This window comes from Lycium ferocissimum, chromosome 9 (genome assembly GCF_029784015.1).
Source record: "Lycium ferocissimum isolate CSIRO_LF1 chromosome 9, AGI_CSIRO_Lferr_CH_V1, whole genome shotgun sequence".
NCBI lineage: Eukaryota > Viridiplantae > Streptophyta > Magnoliopsida > Solanales > Solanaceae > Lycium > Lycium ferocissimum.
The window spans coordinates 27,579,185-27,596,220 of NC_081350.1; the positions used below are offsets into that span (position 1 = coordinate 27,579,185).

The 17,036-nt window shown below is 32.7% G+C and overlaps 1 protein-coding gene across 1 annotated transcript; it reads left to right on the forward strand.

Moving 5' to 3' along the window:
• Positions 1-1,554: 1,554 nt before the first annotated feature.
• On the forward strand, positions 1,555-9,504 carry LOC132030100 (CSC1-like protein At1g32090). Its single transcript, XM_059419582.1, has 11 exons — positions 1,555-1,977; positions 3,231-3,383; positions 4,272-4,407; positions 4,588-4,689; positions 4,820-4,939; positions 5,108-5,188; positions 5,434-5,774; positions 6,147-6,392; positions 7,593-7,917; positions 8,214-8,447; positions 8,897-9,504. The coding sequence occupies exons 1-11, from the start codon at positions 1,664-1,666 to the stop codon at positions 9,272-9,274; spliced, it is 2,430 nt and encodes an 809-aa protein (XP_059275565.1). The 5' UTR covers positions 1,555-1,663; the 3' UTR covers positions 9,275-9,504.
• The last annotated feature ends 7,532 nt before the right edge of the window (positions 9,505-17,036 follow it).

Genomic DNA, 17,036 nt, shown 5'->3' on the forward strand with positions numbered 1-17,036 from the left:
TGATGCTTACGTTTTATTTATAAATGAAAACTCATAAATTAGAAATTCTAACTTATGATTTTTGGCTTATTTTTGTTATTTTAACTTTAAAATAAGTGCTTAAAAATATTTTTTTATTTACTCAAACATTTCAAAAGTGCTTAAAGCTATTTTTGGCTTAAAAGCACCTAAAATAAGTCGATTCAAACAGGCTCATACTATTACTTTTGTCTTTGAAAAGTTACTAGTGCAAAGAAAACTTTTACTCTTTGTTATTTAAGGTAATATAACTAGGTAGCTTTCCTACAGCTTTTGGGGATTTCTCAATTGTTCCTCTCTGGTGACTTTTTGGAATCTGAGCACGTTCTTTAAAAAAGGAGAAAAAAAAAATATCAGAAAAGGAAATTAAAGAGAGAATTTAAAAGAGAACTTTAACACGAGCCCTTAAATGAAAGCTAAAATTACGGAGACAATCAGGGATTTGTAATAATTAAAACAGGAAAAAGACCCTCTTTCACGTTTCCCCCACAAGGCAATAAACATTAGTAACATGGAAAACTCCAATATTTGATCACTACAAAATTTTAAAAAATACTTTTTACATATTACAGTATAAATTTAATTTATGCTACAATCTTAAAAAAAATGTTTTTTCCAAAGACAGTGCCACATACTCATAGATAGGAGTGTTCAGATCAAGTCCAAAGAGCTAATCAAAATGGAAAGATCAAATCAAACCGACTAAAAAATTCGATATATTTGCTTTGATTTTATTAGAAGTTGAGCTAGCAAAAATCCGAACCAGCCCATTATATATACATATATAAAACTTTACATACAATTTTCTTAAAAAGATATGTCTAGAAATTTTCATGATTATCTAATCGCACTACGCAGGCCTTGTGCGACGAGTTCAGACTGAAAAAATTGTTAGCGAGATCGATCCCGAATCTCCCATATGAGAAACCACTCGCTGAACCAATTCAGCCATTCCTACGGGTAATAGAACAATTATAATACATTATTTTATGTACTTAAAAAAAATACTTTATTTTAAGGTGTATGAGAGATTGACTTAATATTCCATAGACAAGTACATTTTAATAGATCATGAGTTTGTCAATTCATTAAATTCTTACTAAATATAAGTCCAGTTATCAAGATTTCAACTATAACTCTAATAAAAAGAGATTGATTTATATAACGTAACAAGAAAAAGTCAGAAAAAACCTAATATAATTAAATTCATTTTAGTTTTAATAAAATTAGAGAGGGAACACTACAAAAACACTGCATAAGCATAAACAAAACCAGAAGTCACTGAGTCAGCAAACAATTGTAGAGGGTCTCTTTTTGGTACTTCTTGAGTTGCCCAGAATATAAATAAGCTACACACAGTCCCAATATTAAAAGAACCACTTATCTTGAACCCCACAAAGATACAAATCATGAAAAAAAAAATTAAAAAATAGTGAACTGAAAAAAGCAGAAGGCCATTCACAATTGCCAATTGATAAAACTCCCACATCCAGAAAATTAAAAAAAATAAAAAGAATATTTTTTTCTTTTCTTTTATTTATATACTTGCTGTTTATATACCAATCTTCCTTTTTACAACCCAACTTTTGTTTCTGCTTAGAATTCTGTTACTTGTTGTGTTCTCTATTCTCATTGTTGTAACACTATGGCAACTCTTAGTGATATTGGGGTGTCAGCATTTATAAACATTCTTGGTGCTTTTGCATTCTTGTTAGCTTTTGCTTTGCTTAGAATTCAACCAATTAATGACAGGGTTTATTTTCCCAAATGGTACATTTGTGGAAAAAGAAGTGCTCCAAGACATGTTGGTAATTTTGTTGGGAAATTTGTTAATCTTAATTTCAAGACTTATCTTACTTTCCTTAACTGGATGCCAGAAGCTATGAAAATGAGTGAAGCTAATATTATTGAACATGCTGGTCTTGATTCTGCTGTTTTCTTGAGGACATACACTCTTGGGTATGCCAAACACTACTCTCTTTTCTTGAATTTGGATTTTTTTTGTTGTTGAAAGTTTTCAACTTTTTTGTGTTGCTTTATTTTTTTTTTTTGGGAATTTTGTATCTGGGGTGGTGTAAAGATCCAAGCTTTTAGCTTAAACAGATGAATTGTAATGGTTTTTTTGCTGAAAAGTTTCAGAATTTGGAATTTTGAACTTACATTGGCTTGTATGTCATTTTTTTTTTGTGTTGCTTTAGGTTTACTTGGAATTTTAAACTTTTAGGATTAAACCTTTTCAATTGATGAATTGTAATGTTTTTTTTGCTGAAAAGTTTCAAGAATTTGGAATTTTGAACTAAATTTGGCTTGTATGTCAATTTTTTTTTTTTTTTTGGGTTGCTTTATGCTTTATGGAAATTTTGTATCTGGGGTGGTGTAAAAATCCAAGCTTTTGGGTTAAACCTTTTCAATTGATGAATTGCAGCGGTTTTTTTTGCTGAAAAGTTTAAGAATTTGGAATTTTGCAACTTCATTTGGCTCATTGATGGTGGAGTGGTTCCTTCTTTTCTTCTCTGTCACCTTTCTTTATAGAGAGGAAAGGGAAAAGGAGGGAGCTATTTGATGGAGAAATTAATTTGGGATTCTTCCTTTGCTTAAGAATTATATATCTGAAGATAGATTTTGAAATCCTCAACTAGGATTTTTTCAGAAGAAAGGTCTTGACATGAGAACTTTAGTTTTCCACCTATTTATTTTTGGCCTAAGAATGCAGAAGTGTCCCCATCTTGATGTTCCTTTCTGTTAAATGTTCTTTTTTTTAAATAAAAAAAAAAATTATTAAAAGTTTCTATATGTTAAACTGTACCTTATGCAGTTTCCCTGCTCAAGAATTTCTGTGGCAATTAAATTGTTTGCTTGATTTGCAACTTTTCCTTATCCAGAGTCTAATATCAAGTGGTATTGATTTATTTCTCTTTTCTTTCCCTGTTGCAACTGGTCCAATTTTGTTTTTAGTTTAGCAGTGCAAGTTATTACTATCATAGTCAACCACATTAGTGTAGTCTAGAGTGAACTGAAAAACATAGTGTAAAAAGTCTACCAATTCCCACTTTCTTACATCTTTTCTTTTCTCTTTCCTTTTCTTTTTTTTTTTTTTTTTTTTTTTTTTTTTTTTGGTTCTTTTTGAGTTCTCTTACCAGTTAGCTCTTTAGATTCAATGAAAGCTGCTGCTTTAAATTTATCTAATATACCTGCATTCTTGTCTTTGACAGCTTAAAGATTTTTGTGCCAACTGCAATTGTGGCACTTCTGGTTCTTATTCCAGTTAACGTGTCAGATGGGACATTGTTTTTCCTCAGAAAAGATTTGGTCGTCAGTGATATCGATAAGCTCTCTATATCCAATATTAAGCCCAAATCCTGGAAGTAAGTTGTTTGTTGAATCATTACCTCTCTATTGATTCTACAATAAGCACATGCATGATACATTTACATCATCCTGCTGAACTTGATGATCTGTTGTATGTCCTCATATGTTGGGAAATTTGATTCTTAAATATAATAACATACTTATTTTGTGCAGTTAACAGTTGACTTCCATTAGTTAGTTAACCCTTGGTTTATAAGGTCAAGAAAACAAGATACTATTTTCATATTGTGGTCAGTATGACTTATGGGTCAAAACTGTTTTCTTATGAACTCTTGCATGAGCTTCTAGTCTTTGGAACATCCTTTTGCTGGAATTATGTATTTAACTGGCCAAATCAAAGAAACCTAGATTGACCACGCCTCCAGTTGGGTGTCATATAACATGGTTGGAAGTTTTCAAGTGCCTTAGTTTCTTTTTTAGACCATGCTTCCACTTGGTCAAGGAACTTTGAGAAAGTTGGAGTTTGAATGATAGAGTCCTCTGATGTTAATGTTCTTGTAATAGATGGATGTATTACTGCCAGAAACTGTCTGCAGACAGGAGAAAATATTACTAGAGAGATTTCTGTGAGGGATTGGGTAGATGATAAGATTACACTCAGACATGGCGAAGCAATGATATAATGCGGATTGACCTTGTTCCCTTTGCAGCATGCATTGTTTGTGGAAAATTTATCTTCCTGCCAAAAGGTCAAAAATGAAGGAAAACATTTAATTGATTTAATAATTGAAAATTGTCAAGTGGAATGAATATGCATAGGGCAATTTCAAAATACTAATGTAATTTGTCTTGTCCTCTTTTTGTTTGATATTCCTTGTTCTGTGTGTATTCCTGCTGGATCTCACGCTAATAAGGAGCTGCAATTGGTTGTTCACATGAATCAGGTTCTTTGTCCACATAGCAATGGAATACTTATTCACGTTTTGGACCTGTTTTATGCTGTACAAGGAATATGATAGAGTAGCTGCAATGAGATTAAAATTTTTGGCTTCACAAGACAAGTGTGCCGAACAGTTCACGGTGGGTAAACTAGGATTGGTTTCCTTGTTCATACATTTTACATTCTTAATCGATGAGCTGAAAATTTTATCAAACATGGACAAAAAATATGTGCTTACAGGTTTACAAACTCAGTTTTGTTGCATTTGAGATAAATTTTAGTCCATTCTACAATAAACCTTTGCATATCTTGTCTTTCAGGTTCTGGTTAGGAATGTTCCTCATGAATCTAAACGCTCAATAACAGATAGTGTTGAAAATTTCTTTAAAAAGAACCATCCAGACCACTATCTTTGTCACCAGGTAACATGGCACTCCTACATTGGGTTAATATTGGTCAATTTTTAAGTAAGAAGGTGATTACCTAGTATTGCTACCTTTCGTGAGCTGGAATTGCTTACTTCATGTGGTGCATTGGTCTTATCTCTATTAGGCTGTCTACAATGCCAACAAGTTTGCCAAACTTGTCAGAAAAAGGGCTAGGCTTCAAAATTGGCTGGATTACAACCAGCTTAAGTTTGAAAGAAATCCAGAAAAGAGGCCAACAAAAAAGGTACTCTTTTAGCTTTTAGAACTCAGGAAAAGCAACATTTTAGCATGAACTTTCTCATGGTGCTGCTACTGGGTTTTAAAAAAGAAGAAATTCTCATGCTATGGTTTTCATCTTTTTGATTTTATCATTGATGTTTTAAGGCCATATCATATTTCCTCTTTTCTGCAGAAAGGCTTCCTTGGACTTTGGGGCGAGAAAGTTGATTCCATTGACTACTACAAACAGCAGCTTAATGAGTTCGATAGAAGAGTGAGTGTAGTTTCTAGTTTGATTAGCTTATTTGTTGTCCTTGATCAAATGAAAATTCGTCAACATCTTTATTATATTTGTTGCATCAAGTTCCGCCACATATGTTTTTTAACCAGGTTGTTCTCTCTCTCTCTCTCTCAGCTTCTTTCTCAGAGAAAGAAGCTGTGCGCATCTTAAGTCAAGCTTTAATACAGGTTCCTTTTCACAAATTCACTTATCCTTTGTATTTATGTTGCCTTTTCTAGTTGACAATGGAACGTGAAAGGATTCTCAAGGACTCAAAATATATAATGCCTGCTGCCTTTGTATCGTTTAATTCAAGATGTGGGGCAGCTGTTTGTGCACAGACACAGCAAAGCAAGAACCCCACATTGTGGCTGACTCATTGGGCCCCTGAACCACGAGATGTATATTGGAACAATCTGTCCATATCTTTTTTTTCTCTCAGCCTCCGCAAGCTTTTGATTTCTGTGGCAGTGTTTGCTTTGGTATTCTTTTACATGATTCCTATTGCCTTCGTGCAATCGTTGGCTAATCTGGAAGGTTTAGAAAAGGTTGCACCTTTTCTCAGGCCACTGATTGAATGGTAAGAACATTTTCTTTGCCTTTGATCTGAGCAACTGGATTACAGATTTTGAAGACACAGTAGGCTTGATGAATGTCTAAGCTACTTTCTTGAGATCCCCTTTCATTTGCTGTATATAAACGTTTCCTAGTTTACGTTGTATGTCAGAGAAAGAGAAGAAGGACTTTAGTTATTATCTTTAGATTCCCCTTCCAAGTGTCAAAAAGCATCTTTTTTATCCAGATATGAATGTTATATATTTCAGACTCCTGATTAAGTTCGTTTCTTCTATTTCTGTTTACTAGTATTTCAATTCTTCCTCTATATTGGCATTTGTTGTATTTTCTTAAAAAAGAGTTTGTTGTGAAGCAAAATTTCTGGAAATTCTTGCAGGAAGGTTATCAAGTCATTTCTACAGGGTTTTCTTCCTGGTTTAGCTCTTAAAATCTTCTTGTTTATTCTTCCTGCCATTCTGATGTTTATGTCAAAGATTGAGGGACATGTGGCGTTGTCAGTGCTTGAGAGGAGAACAGCAGCAAAATACTATTATTTTATGTTGGTCAATGTATTCCTGGGGAGCATAGTAGCAGGGACAGCTTTCCAGCAACTTCATGCATTCCTTCACGAATCAGCTACTCAGTAATCTCTCTCTCTCTCAAAACCTGTTGGATCACTATTTTATTGGGTGGTTTGCTGCAACTCAAAATGGTTATTTAGGTTCATTCTCGTAGTTCAGAAATTATGATGATGGCAGTATGTTCATGAGTAAACATGATAGATTTGTTTGGTCCCTCTACGAAAGATGTACGCCTGTGGGTGGTGGGACAAATTTTTGCAAACCTCGTTCTTTGATAATGTGATTATCTGTGTAAAGCTCGTTGAATATAATTCTATGTTATAAAAACTCTCACAATGTTTAAGAGTGAGATATGTGACACTAGAATCTTATTGAATGTTGACCAAGGCATGGTCCGAGTGGAAGGAGCAATGCTAGATTATATCAAGTATTGAAAAAGAAGAAATCAAGTATTGTGTGGTTGTTGAAGTTCCCAAATTAAGCTTATTGCTGGACAGCTGGAGGAACTTTTTTCTGTCTAATAAGTAATACCTTAGCTATGTTGCAAAACAATGTATTATGATATAGTATGTAGTGTGCCGAGTGTGTGAAGCTTATTATCAAAAGTGATGGTTATTTACGTTGTCTAAATAGACTATAGAGACATTCTTTTGAACCTCTTGGGTTTTTAGTTTAAATCTCTAGAAGTTATTCAGTTAAATGCTTCTTATACTTCCCTATTAATATATAAAGAGATTCTTATTAAACTTTTGTAGTTATAACCTTCTTATGTTAGTTGAAGATAAAATCTGGTGAACTTGTCTTATGTTTTATTGCATCTTTAAAAATGTTTTAAAATTCTTGATTTGCTCTCTCCTTATCTTTTATACCTCCAATAACCTTGATGATATTCTTGCATCGGAATGGAGCAAATGTTGAGTTTATAATAGAACTTGGGCCGTGTGGGCCCTATGAATCTTTCCCCTTTTTCTGCCCCTTGGTGTAACTTATAGAGGGAGATCCAGCTTGATTTATTTTCCTTCAAATATTTTAATTAGATGGAGTTCCTTTTAAAATACTGACATTACTTAGTAATGCATCAAACTTGAAGGGTGCAAATTTGGAGAAAAGGAGTATATATTTGTTGTTAGCCCGAGATAAGGAAAAAAATAAGTACTTCTGTACAAGACATAAATATGAAAAAGCAGCACTTTCTGAGACAGAGGTTTATTTCTTTTCTAGGAAGTTTTTGAGTTTTATAGCATTTTTAATCTTTCATGCAGGATCCCGAGAAATATAGGGGTATCTATACCGATGAAAGCGACTTTCTTTATCACATATATAATGGTTGATGGTTGGGCTGGTATCGCTGGTGAAATTCTCAGATTGAAACCTCTGGTTATTTTTCATCTTAAGAACATGTTCCTTGTGAAAACGGAAAGGGACGTGGAGAGAGCAATGTACCCTGGGAGCGTAGATTTTCCCGAGACACTTCCGAGCCTTCAACTATACTTTCTTCTGGGAATAGTATATGCTGTGGTTACTCCAATCCTTCTTCCTTTCATACTGGTCTTCTTTGCCTTTGCTTATCTTGTTTATCGCCATCAGGTTAGTCCTTATCCTTTTATTCCTTAAATTTTTAACTTATCAATTTTGTTTATTAAGCTTATTAGAGCCCATTGAGTAGCCAAAGGATTCGTGTGGCAAATCATGAGGAACAAAATTATCTGGATCATGGGTCCTTTATATTTCTAAAATAAGGTTCTACAATATTGTTGGCGAAATAAATCTCAATTTCCCTTGCTTGATGTTAAATTTTGAACAGTCCAACATAGGGAGAGAATGGCATCCTGTTTCAAGAACATAGCTTAATGATTTCTGATTATTAGTCTTTTGTTATACAGGTAATCAATGTGTACAACCAAAGGTATGAAAGTTGTGCTGCTTTTTGGCCCCATGTTCATGGGCGCATAATAGCAAGTTTAGTGATATCTCAACTACTTCTGATGGGCCTATTGAGCACAAAAAAAGCTGCAAAGTCTACTCCTTTCCTCGTGGTGTTACCTCTTTTAACTTTAACGTTCCACAAGTACTGCAAGAGTCGATTTGAACCTGCATTCAGGAAGTATCCGGTCGAGGTAAGCTTCACTTGCTAGTTGTGTATCTGTCAACATTTCTGGAATATAATGCATGCTGTCATTTCATCATATTTTTTCTTATTAGATGAAAAGAAATGCTAGATTCCGTCCCTCAGTTTTGTTGTTCTTTACTTGATCCCTACTTAAAGATAGCTTTATCTTTTTCAACAACCAAACATGTGGAAAATCTTTTTACTAATGGATTTCAGTGAGACTTGAACCTAGATATCAAGTTTGTGACGACCCAAATTGTTCATGAGCCTTGACCAACACCTAACGAGCTACTACCCACTAGACGAGCTACTTTTATATCATATAGAATTGTGTAACCACCTTTTTACCACCTCATCTATAAGCTTAAGTTGATCAAGAGAGCAGAGATATTTATTTGATTATATCTTCAACATATAGTAATGGAAATATATCTCCTATGTTCTCATGAATTTCAGGAAGCGATGGAAAAGGACTCGCAAGACCGAACTTCTGAATCTGATGCCAACTTGAAAGCATACTTGGCGGACGCATATCTACATCCTATTTTCCGCTCATTTGAAGAGGTTGAATTGGAGGAAGTTAAAGTCGACAAAAAGCTGCCTCCTAAAAGCCCTAGCCCCCCGCTGAGCGAACTGAGTTCTCCATCTCCAACTCATGGTGCCAAACATCGTGAAGAAGACGAGCCATCTGGGACGTCTCAAACATCTCATAATCTCCATCACTATGAAGTTGGACAACCAGGGGACTTGTTTCACTATGAATATGAACAAACGAGTCACGTATATCACTACGATTTCGAGTCACAATATCAGCATAACGGATATCATTATTGAAGGTCTCGTCCTTAGTTTGACTGATGTTTAGCAACTCAATTGTGTTAACCACCATATTTATTAGACCCGCTCAACATTTTGCTAACCAGGTCATGACCCCTTTAGTTGTAATTTTGGTCCATCGGTGTAAATATATTTGGGTTCTTTTCAAAATTTTCAGGAGTCCTCGTGATGAGTGAATGCATGTTACTTTGTTTTTTGTTAAGAAGTAGACATCAAGGTGAAGGTCCTGGACCCTGTGTTCAATTCTGATTAACTAACTGCTACAAGCAGACGTAAAATATAAAAGCAGATTCAAGATAATAACTATGACAGATTCGACTTTCAAGGTTTTTAGCACTTAATTCATTCTACTTCGAACGATTTTTGCTACGGTATGTTTGTATGGAGGAAAAATATTTTCTCTAAGAAAATAAGTTCTTTAAAAATTGAGAAATGACATTTTCGGTGGTAGGCAAAATAAGTTCTATAAGAGACATTCAACTTCTATAAGTGACATCTGCGTCCTTGCTTCAGGCTATCAATCCCACCCTCATCCTTATCATGTGTGTCAACATTATATATAAATATTATTGAAACAATAATTTCTGCTTATCAATATCAAAAATTAAATAAAATAACTTATTGTAAAAAAAAAAATTGTTCGTACCAAACACACAAATAAAATTAATGGATTGTCCTTGAGCATCCAACTTTTCCAAGGAGGGGTCAAATTAAAGCCATTGATTAAAATAAAATAAAAAGTTAAAGTGCAGTACATGCAAGTCAGCATTGACAGTTGTGCATGCAAACTCCCTGCAAAGGCTCTTCAGACTGTTTTTTGTGCACAAAATAATTGTCTTTGCCTATGCATTTCATTTTCTAATAATTTTAAATATTTTCATTTATAGTCTTTGGCTATAAACACGGATTTTTAGCTATATTTTGCCTCTTATTTACTACACTCTAATCGTGTTTGAGCTATAATGTTAGTACTTTATACTTATTATGTGTGTTTTCTTGTGTAGGACTTGTTCTCGAGCTAACGAGCATTTTTGGATTTAAAACGGATGTCTTGGGACTTTGAAGTCTGAGTAGAAGTCCAAAAAACTTTAACCACAATCGAGGACCAAAAATAATGTCATGCGAAGACGAAGAATTTTGAAGTTAAATGGGGTGAAGAAAATAATTGAAGTTGAAAAAAAAGAAGGAAAATGATTATGGCTAACAGTGCCTTTCGTTGAAGACAAAATGGAAGGCAAGAAATAATTTGACTACGTGGCATCCATTACCTGCAAAAGTTGAGACAAGAAAAATAGAAAGCTACGTTAAGTTTGTTTATGTGGCATAAGTTTGAGCTATAATGTCAGCATTCCTCTTTCGATTAAATAAAATAGTAAATAACTTTGCAATTAAATTTAAAATTCATGTTAATGAATGCAAGTAATAAAATAAGAATCGAATCTAAAAGCGTCAATCATTATATCATCTCTGTCAAACCCATAAGAAACTACTCCATAATAGAATAAAGGAACATAGAAGAGATAGAAGTAAAAAACATCACAACCGACGATTGATCCAAACTTCCATATTGAATCGAATCGTGATGGAAAGTAACGAATTCGGCCGTCAAATTCCTCTTCTACGCGCCTCCAATGCCTCCTAGGTTAAAAGTCCTCTCAAAAACGTGTTTTGAATGTATTTATTACCGTCTAAAACTAACTCCGGACCAAAATACCCTTAAAAAGTTCGGACAAAATTTCCAGTTGTCAAAAGGCCTACCGCTACGTGGGCCGCTACGCCCTGCGCATCGCGGCAGGGCATTATTTCAGAACCTTTGATTTCTCAGATGACACGAGGTGCGGCACTTTGATGAAATTCTTAAATTCTGTTGACAACTTATGCCACATAAACAAACTTAACGTAGCTTTCTATTTTTCTTGTCTCAACTTTTGCAGGTAATGAATGCCACGTAGACAAACTATTTCTTGCCTTCCTTTTTGTCTTCAACGAAAGGCACTGTTAGCCTTAATCATTTTCCTTCATTTTTTTCAACTTCAATTATTTTCTTCACCCCATTTAACTTCAAAATTCTTCGTCTTCGCATGACGTTATTTGTGGTCCTCGATTGTGGTTAAAGTTTTTTGGACTTCTATTCAGACTTCAAAGTCCCAAGACATCCGTTTTAAATCCAAAAATGCTCGTCAGCTCGAGAACAAGTCCTACACAAGAAAACACACATAATAAGTATAAAATATTAACATTATAGCTCAAACACGATTAGAGTGTAGTAAATAAGAGGCAAAATATAGCTAAAAAACCGTGTTTATAGCCTATCATCAAAGTGGTACACTAGGCTAGAGTTAGCTTAGTTGTATTAGTGTATGGGTAGCTAGTGTCAATCACTGTGGTGAATTCTCAAAGGGTGACTTTGAGTGGTACGCTAAGCTAGAGTTAATCTAGGCGTATTAGTTGAATTCTCAAAGGTTGCTTGTTAGAAGAGTATCTTCACAAGAACTTTGATTGGTACACTAAGCTAGAGTTAGTCTAGTGTATTAGTGTGCTTGACTAGGGGTAGTCAAGTGTGAGGGTTGCATAAGCGTTATTGTAAGGGTGAGGGATTATGAGAGTTAACTTCTAGCTTGCAATAGAGTTGTAACCTAAGTTTGCTCGGTTAGTGAAGTTGAAATCCTACCGGGGTAGGTCGTGATTTTTAATCCTCGAGCGAGAGTTTTTAGTAAAAATCTTGTGTTGATTCTCTTTGTGACTGCGTAAAAGCGATCATAACCAGGCCCCCTCCATACTGTGTTTGGTGGACGCATAGCCTATAACACTTACTACGTCTTTTTTTGCTCCAGCGCTTGAAATCCAAACCAAGTAACTTCACCCGTATAGGACAATATAGAGCTCCTCCCTTGTGAATTCCATATCCTCATTCCAAGCTTTGACAATAAATGACTTGTTGTCTAAGTGATAAATGCCTCCTTGGATAGCTTCATCCTTCCCAACAATAGAGTCAAATCGAACCAATATTATGCCATTTTCAGCATAGGCACCTTGTTTATACCATGTTTCCCCACACAAGCGCTGGACATAACCATTCAAAACAGAGAAAAGATGATGGCCTCCCAACACAAAACACACAACTGAATTTCTCTAATAAGGAATTTCAGAGATTATATCCTCTATCTCAAATTCACAAACAAATGATTTACCATGTACTTCTGGAGCTACAAATTCCAGTTGAAAACTAACATTGGATAACTTGTTTATGTCAAAGTTTTCTCAAATAGAGGTTTCCCTTTGTAATCCTGATGCTACTTCCACTTCATCATCCCAAGCGTACTTGCCACTACTAATTGATGCCTGGACAATTTCATCCCATTCTTCCTGTACCGTCATATGATCAGTTACAGAGCCTGCTTCTGTTTCTTTACCTTCATTACATACTTTGTGAGCCTGTTTTGAATGATTCCAGTGCCCTTGATGCCTTCAGAGTCGGAATTCTTGCTCTCTTTCACATGGACATTGCACGTTAGCGTACCACCACCAACTTACTACAAATTTAGAAGCTAAAGATGCTATTTACACCTCAAAGAAAAATAATATAAGAAAATATACACAAATAGTCCATCAAAGGCAAAGTAATTATGAGAAAATTAAAATTTAAATATCATTATACTATTATTTATAAATATTTTACACATTATATATATATATGTAGATAGATAGTGAATATTTCGTCTATATTTGATACTAGATGAACACGGGTATATTTATGTAAGTTTCCGAATTTTCCCATATAAGAACTATCTACTCGAGCAACCCGCGCGGAATAAAAAATGTACTCGAATACCCACATAAATTGCGGCATCAGATTCCCATGTCCTTTTCTTTTGGTTTTGCTTTTTATTCTCCTTTTATCCTTTTCTCTTAGTTGGCTCTGGCTTTTTTGTTTTGTTTTCTCTTAATTTTCTTTTCCTTTTTTTGGTTAAATTATCTCTTTTTTTTTTTTTTGGTCCCTTTCTTCTTCTATTTTGTCTTTTTTTTTTAAAGATATAAATAAAATACAAAAATAAAAGTACTAACTAACTATTTTTAGATTAATAAATATTTAGAAAAATCAAATAATTAGACTACAACAAGAAATAATTAAGAAAAAATACTAGAGTGGCTAGATTATTTATTAATAGATTATATTTTTATAATATTTTTCTTTTTTACAAATAAAACCAAAATTGGTATCTAAAATATGACTCTATTTTTTATTTTATTTTTGTAATTTTGTTTACAAAAATTAACTTGCTAAAAACATTACTAACTTAATATCTCATAATTAACACAATGTTTGATAAACGGTATTAGACTCTAATTTGCCAATACTATAAATAACTTCCAACAGAATTTGTATATTACGATCCATACATTATTATGATATTCTCTAAATTTGTATAGTCACTAAACGTAATAATCTATGTAGTATTATCATTATGGAACACGTATAATAAGTTAGTTAATGTGCAAAGTATTTGTAGCTTCGATACATTCCGCTAATAGATTAACTTCCAAACATAGGGACCATTTGAATTAAAAAACTCAACAATGAACAAATGTGATAAAGAACTCAAACTTGTGCACGCAACAATTAAGTCTACAAAATTGGTAAAAAAAAAAAAAAAAAAAAAAAGTTGTGATGTGTGACTAAAAAGGAAAAAAAAAAAAAAGAGAGAACATGTAAATAGGTTAGTTAAAGTGCAAAGTATTTGTGACTTCAATGTATTCCGTAGTAACTTCCAAATTTAATTAAGAGACTATTTGAATTAGAAAATTCAACAATGAACAAATGCAATAAAGAGCTTCAACTGAGTATACAATCATTTGGTCCACATAATAGGTAAAAAAGGTTGCGACATGGAACAAAAAAAGAAAGAGAACACGTAAAAGAGGTTAGTTAAAGTGTAAAGTATTTGTGGATTCGATGTATTCCGCTAATAGAGTTAACTGCAAAACTTGAAGGACAATTTGAATTAAAAAGCACAATAATGAACAAACGCGATAAAGAGCTCCAATTGAGTAAGCAATAATTAAGTTCACAGAATAGTTAAAAAAGTTGTGATGTGAAAATAAAAAAATAAAAAGAAAAAGAAAGAGAACACGTAAATAGGTTAGTTAAAATGTAAAGTATTAACATTTCGATGTATTCCACCACTACAGTAAATTCCAGATTCATGGGACTGTTTGAAAAAGAAAACTCAACAATGAATGTGATAAAGAGCTTCAATTGAGTATGAAATAATTAAGGTCTACATAATTGATAAAAGAGGTTGTGACACGTGACTGAGAAAAAGAAAGAGAACACGTAAAATAGGTTAGTTAAAGTGTGAAGTATTTATAGCATCTCTCCAAAAAGAGACGTCTATATTTAAAATCTCATAATTTCGATTTTTAAAATTTTGGTATTAAATTAATTGCTCTTTAAAATTATCAGTTCAAAATTTAAGATTTAATTAAAGTTGTCATATCTTTTATATGAATACATATAATCTGTATCAAAAATATAAAATTTTAATTGAACTAATATAAAATTTTAATTGAACTCATTATAAAGATGTAAAATGGAGAATCAATGTTTTATCTATTAGTGAAACAAGAGAAAGCCTCAAATATGTCATCGAACAATCAGAAAAGATATATTCATGACAGTCATTAATAGTTTAGCTCAAAAAGGCTACTGCCGTTATCACTTTGGGTCATATATGCCATTATTCACTAATAAAACTCTACTACTAGTAGATTTGTCACGTGACATTATCTAAATACTTTATTTTACAAGTGGCATATATGAGCCATTTCGTTAAGTTCAATGGCATATTTGAGCCTTTTTCCAAATCCTATTAAATCTCCATCTTATACTAACAACATTATTATTTGACATGAAAAAACTATACTCTCTTATTTAATTGGATTATGAATATAATCTTATTCTAAATCATTCATAATTTTCATATACTTTTTGGCTCTTTAAAAAAAAATAAAAAATACATAACATTTGTTTAAGAAAACAAAAGAGACGGGTTTAAAAGAGAGTACACTCCTGAGTTGTAGATAGGTATAAAAAGAACATAATGAGTGTGACTTATTTGAGCCTTCTCCCAACCACTATTAACATCCCAAATTTCACTCATATGTAACTTTTCATACCCATCTACACCTCATTAGAGTGTACTATCTTTTAAATTTGTATCTTCTTTTTTAAATCTTTTTAAAGAGCCATAAGTACATAAAAATTGTGAATAATATAGAATAAGAATATATTCAGAATTCAATTAAATAAGAGAGTATAATTTTTTCATGTAAAATAATAATATTATTATATTAGTGTAAGGGACAAACTTGTTATAATATTCCTATTTACTTAAAAATACTCATAAGACATACTAAATCCACCACTAGATTCAATTGTCACTGTTAAACTTTTATAGAGCAAAAGTGTGTGGCTTCGATCCAAAGGTTACTCCCACCATAACACCATCTCAATTTATGTGATACTGTTTGATTAGGCACAAAGTTTAAAAGAAAATGAAGATTTTTGTTTTTGAAAACTTATATTTTAAAATAAATCTTAAATATTTGTACGGCTATAAAATTTTATTAAAGATAAATGGAGAATTTTATAGTTCAATGTTTTTTGAATTATAGAAAAGTGATCTTTTTTTGGGATAGACTAAAAAGAAATCGTATCAGATTACTATTATATATATTTTATATATAATAAAGGAGGATCGAATGATTTTTGTCGTCCTCAGATTACATTGCAATTAGGATAGCCAACTGAAAATTTTGCTCATCTAAATTTACCCCAATCTCTGCCCTTTATTGCTTCGTAAAACAAAGTACTTTGAAGCCCTTTTCGGTAATATGTAATCCCTCAAACTAACTATTTTCTGGTGACATGACTATAGCTTCTTTTTATACTTCATATTTACCCCAACTTTACTTCTTTATTACTTACATTGTCACATACAATTTGGTAAAATTTAAAAACTTTCAGGCCCTTTAGAAATGCCTCGAATTTATGAACTGGAAAGATCCCCCTGGTCACTATGTATAACTAGATTGAAAAAAATGACTCTGATGAATTCATTTGACATTTAACATTACTCTGGAGATGATATTTTTCACCCGGTGAATTATGAAATTATTTTTAAATTCTCTACTCTTGTTTTTTGTGTAACTTTTTATTTTGAAGATATAAACTTAGGTATAATGTTCTAACACAATTTTTTTTTTTTTTAAAAAAAGAACAAGACAAATTTCAAAATTGATGTCTCTGAAAAATGAAAAGCAGGAACGGACAATATGATTAGCTACTCTGTCCGTCTCAAATTATCTGTCATTTTATCGTTTTAAACGCCGCTTAACAAAAATTAATTAGGAGGGAAAGTTGATTAACTTGACCCTTATTTACGTCTAAGTTTTTCAATCATGTCGTAATTATTTAATAACGAAATAATACTCCGTCCATATTTGGTGCTACCCTAAGTAAAGCATGTATTGCACGCAAAAACATTGTAAGTTCTCTAATTAACAGCTTATAGAATCTTCAATTGTTTAATATACAGCTTTGTGAATTTAACAATAAATTGGTCTTTATATTAAAATATATTTATTTATTGTTCACTATTCGAAGCTCCAATCATCACATTTAACAAGCATAAATCCTTGTCACATGAAATTCATAGTGAAAAAGTAATAAATACCAAAAAAATAGATTTCTATTTAT

What these genes read in the sequence shown, in the direction of transcription:
- LOC132030100 (XM_059419582.1), top strand. Translation starts at nt 1,664, where the DNA reads ATGGCAACTCTTAGTGATATTGGGGTGTCAGCATTTATAAACATTCTT. An exon ending in AAAAGAGGCCAACAAAAAAG is followed by an intron (nt 4,940 to 5,107) that starts GTACTCTTTTAG and finishes TCTTTTCTGCAG; the next exon opens with AAAGGCTTCCTTGGACTTTG. An exon ending in TTAATGAGTTCGATAGAAGA is followed by an intron (nt 5,189 to 5,433) that starts GTGAGTGTAGTT and finishes TGCCTTTTCTAG; the next exon opens with TTGACAATGGAACGTGAAAG.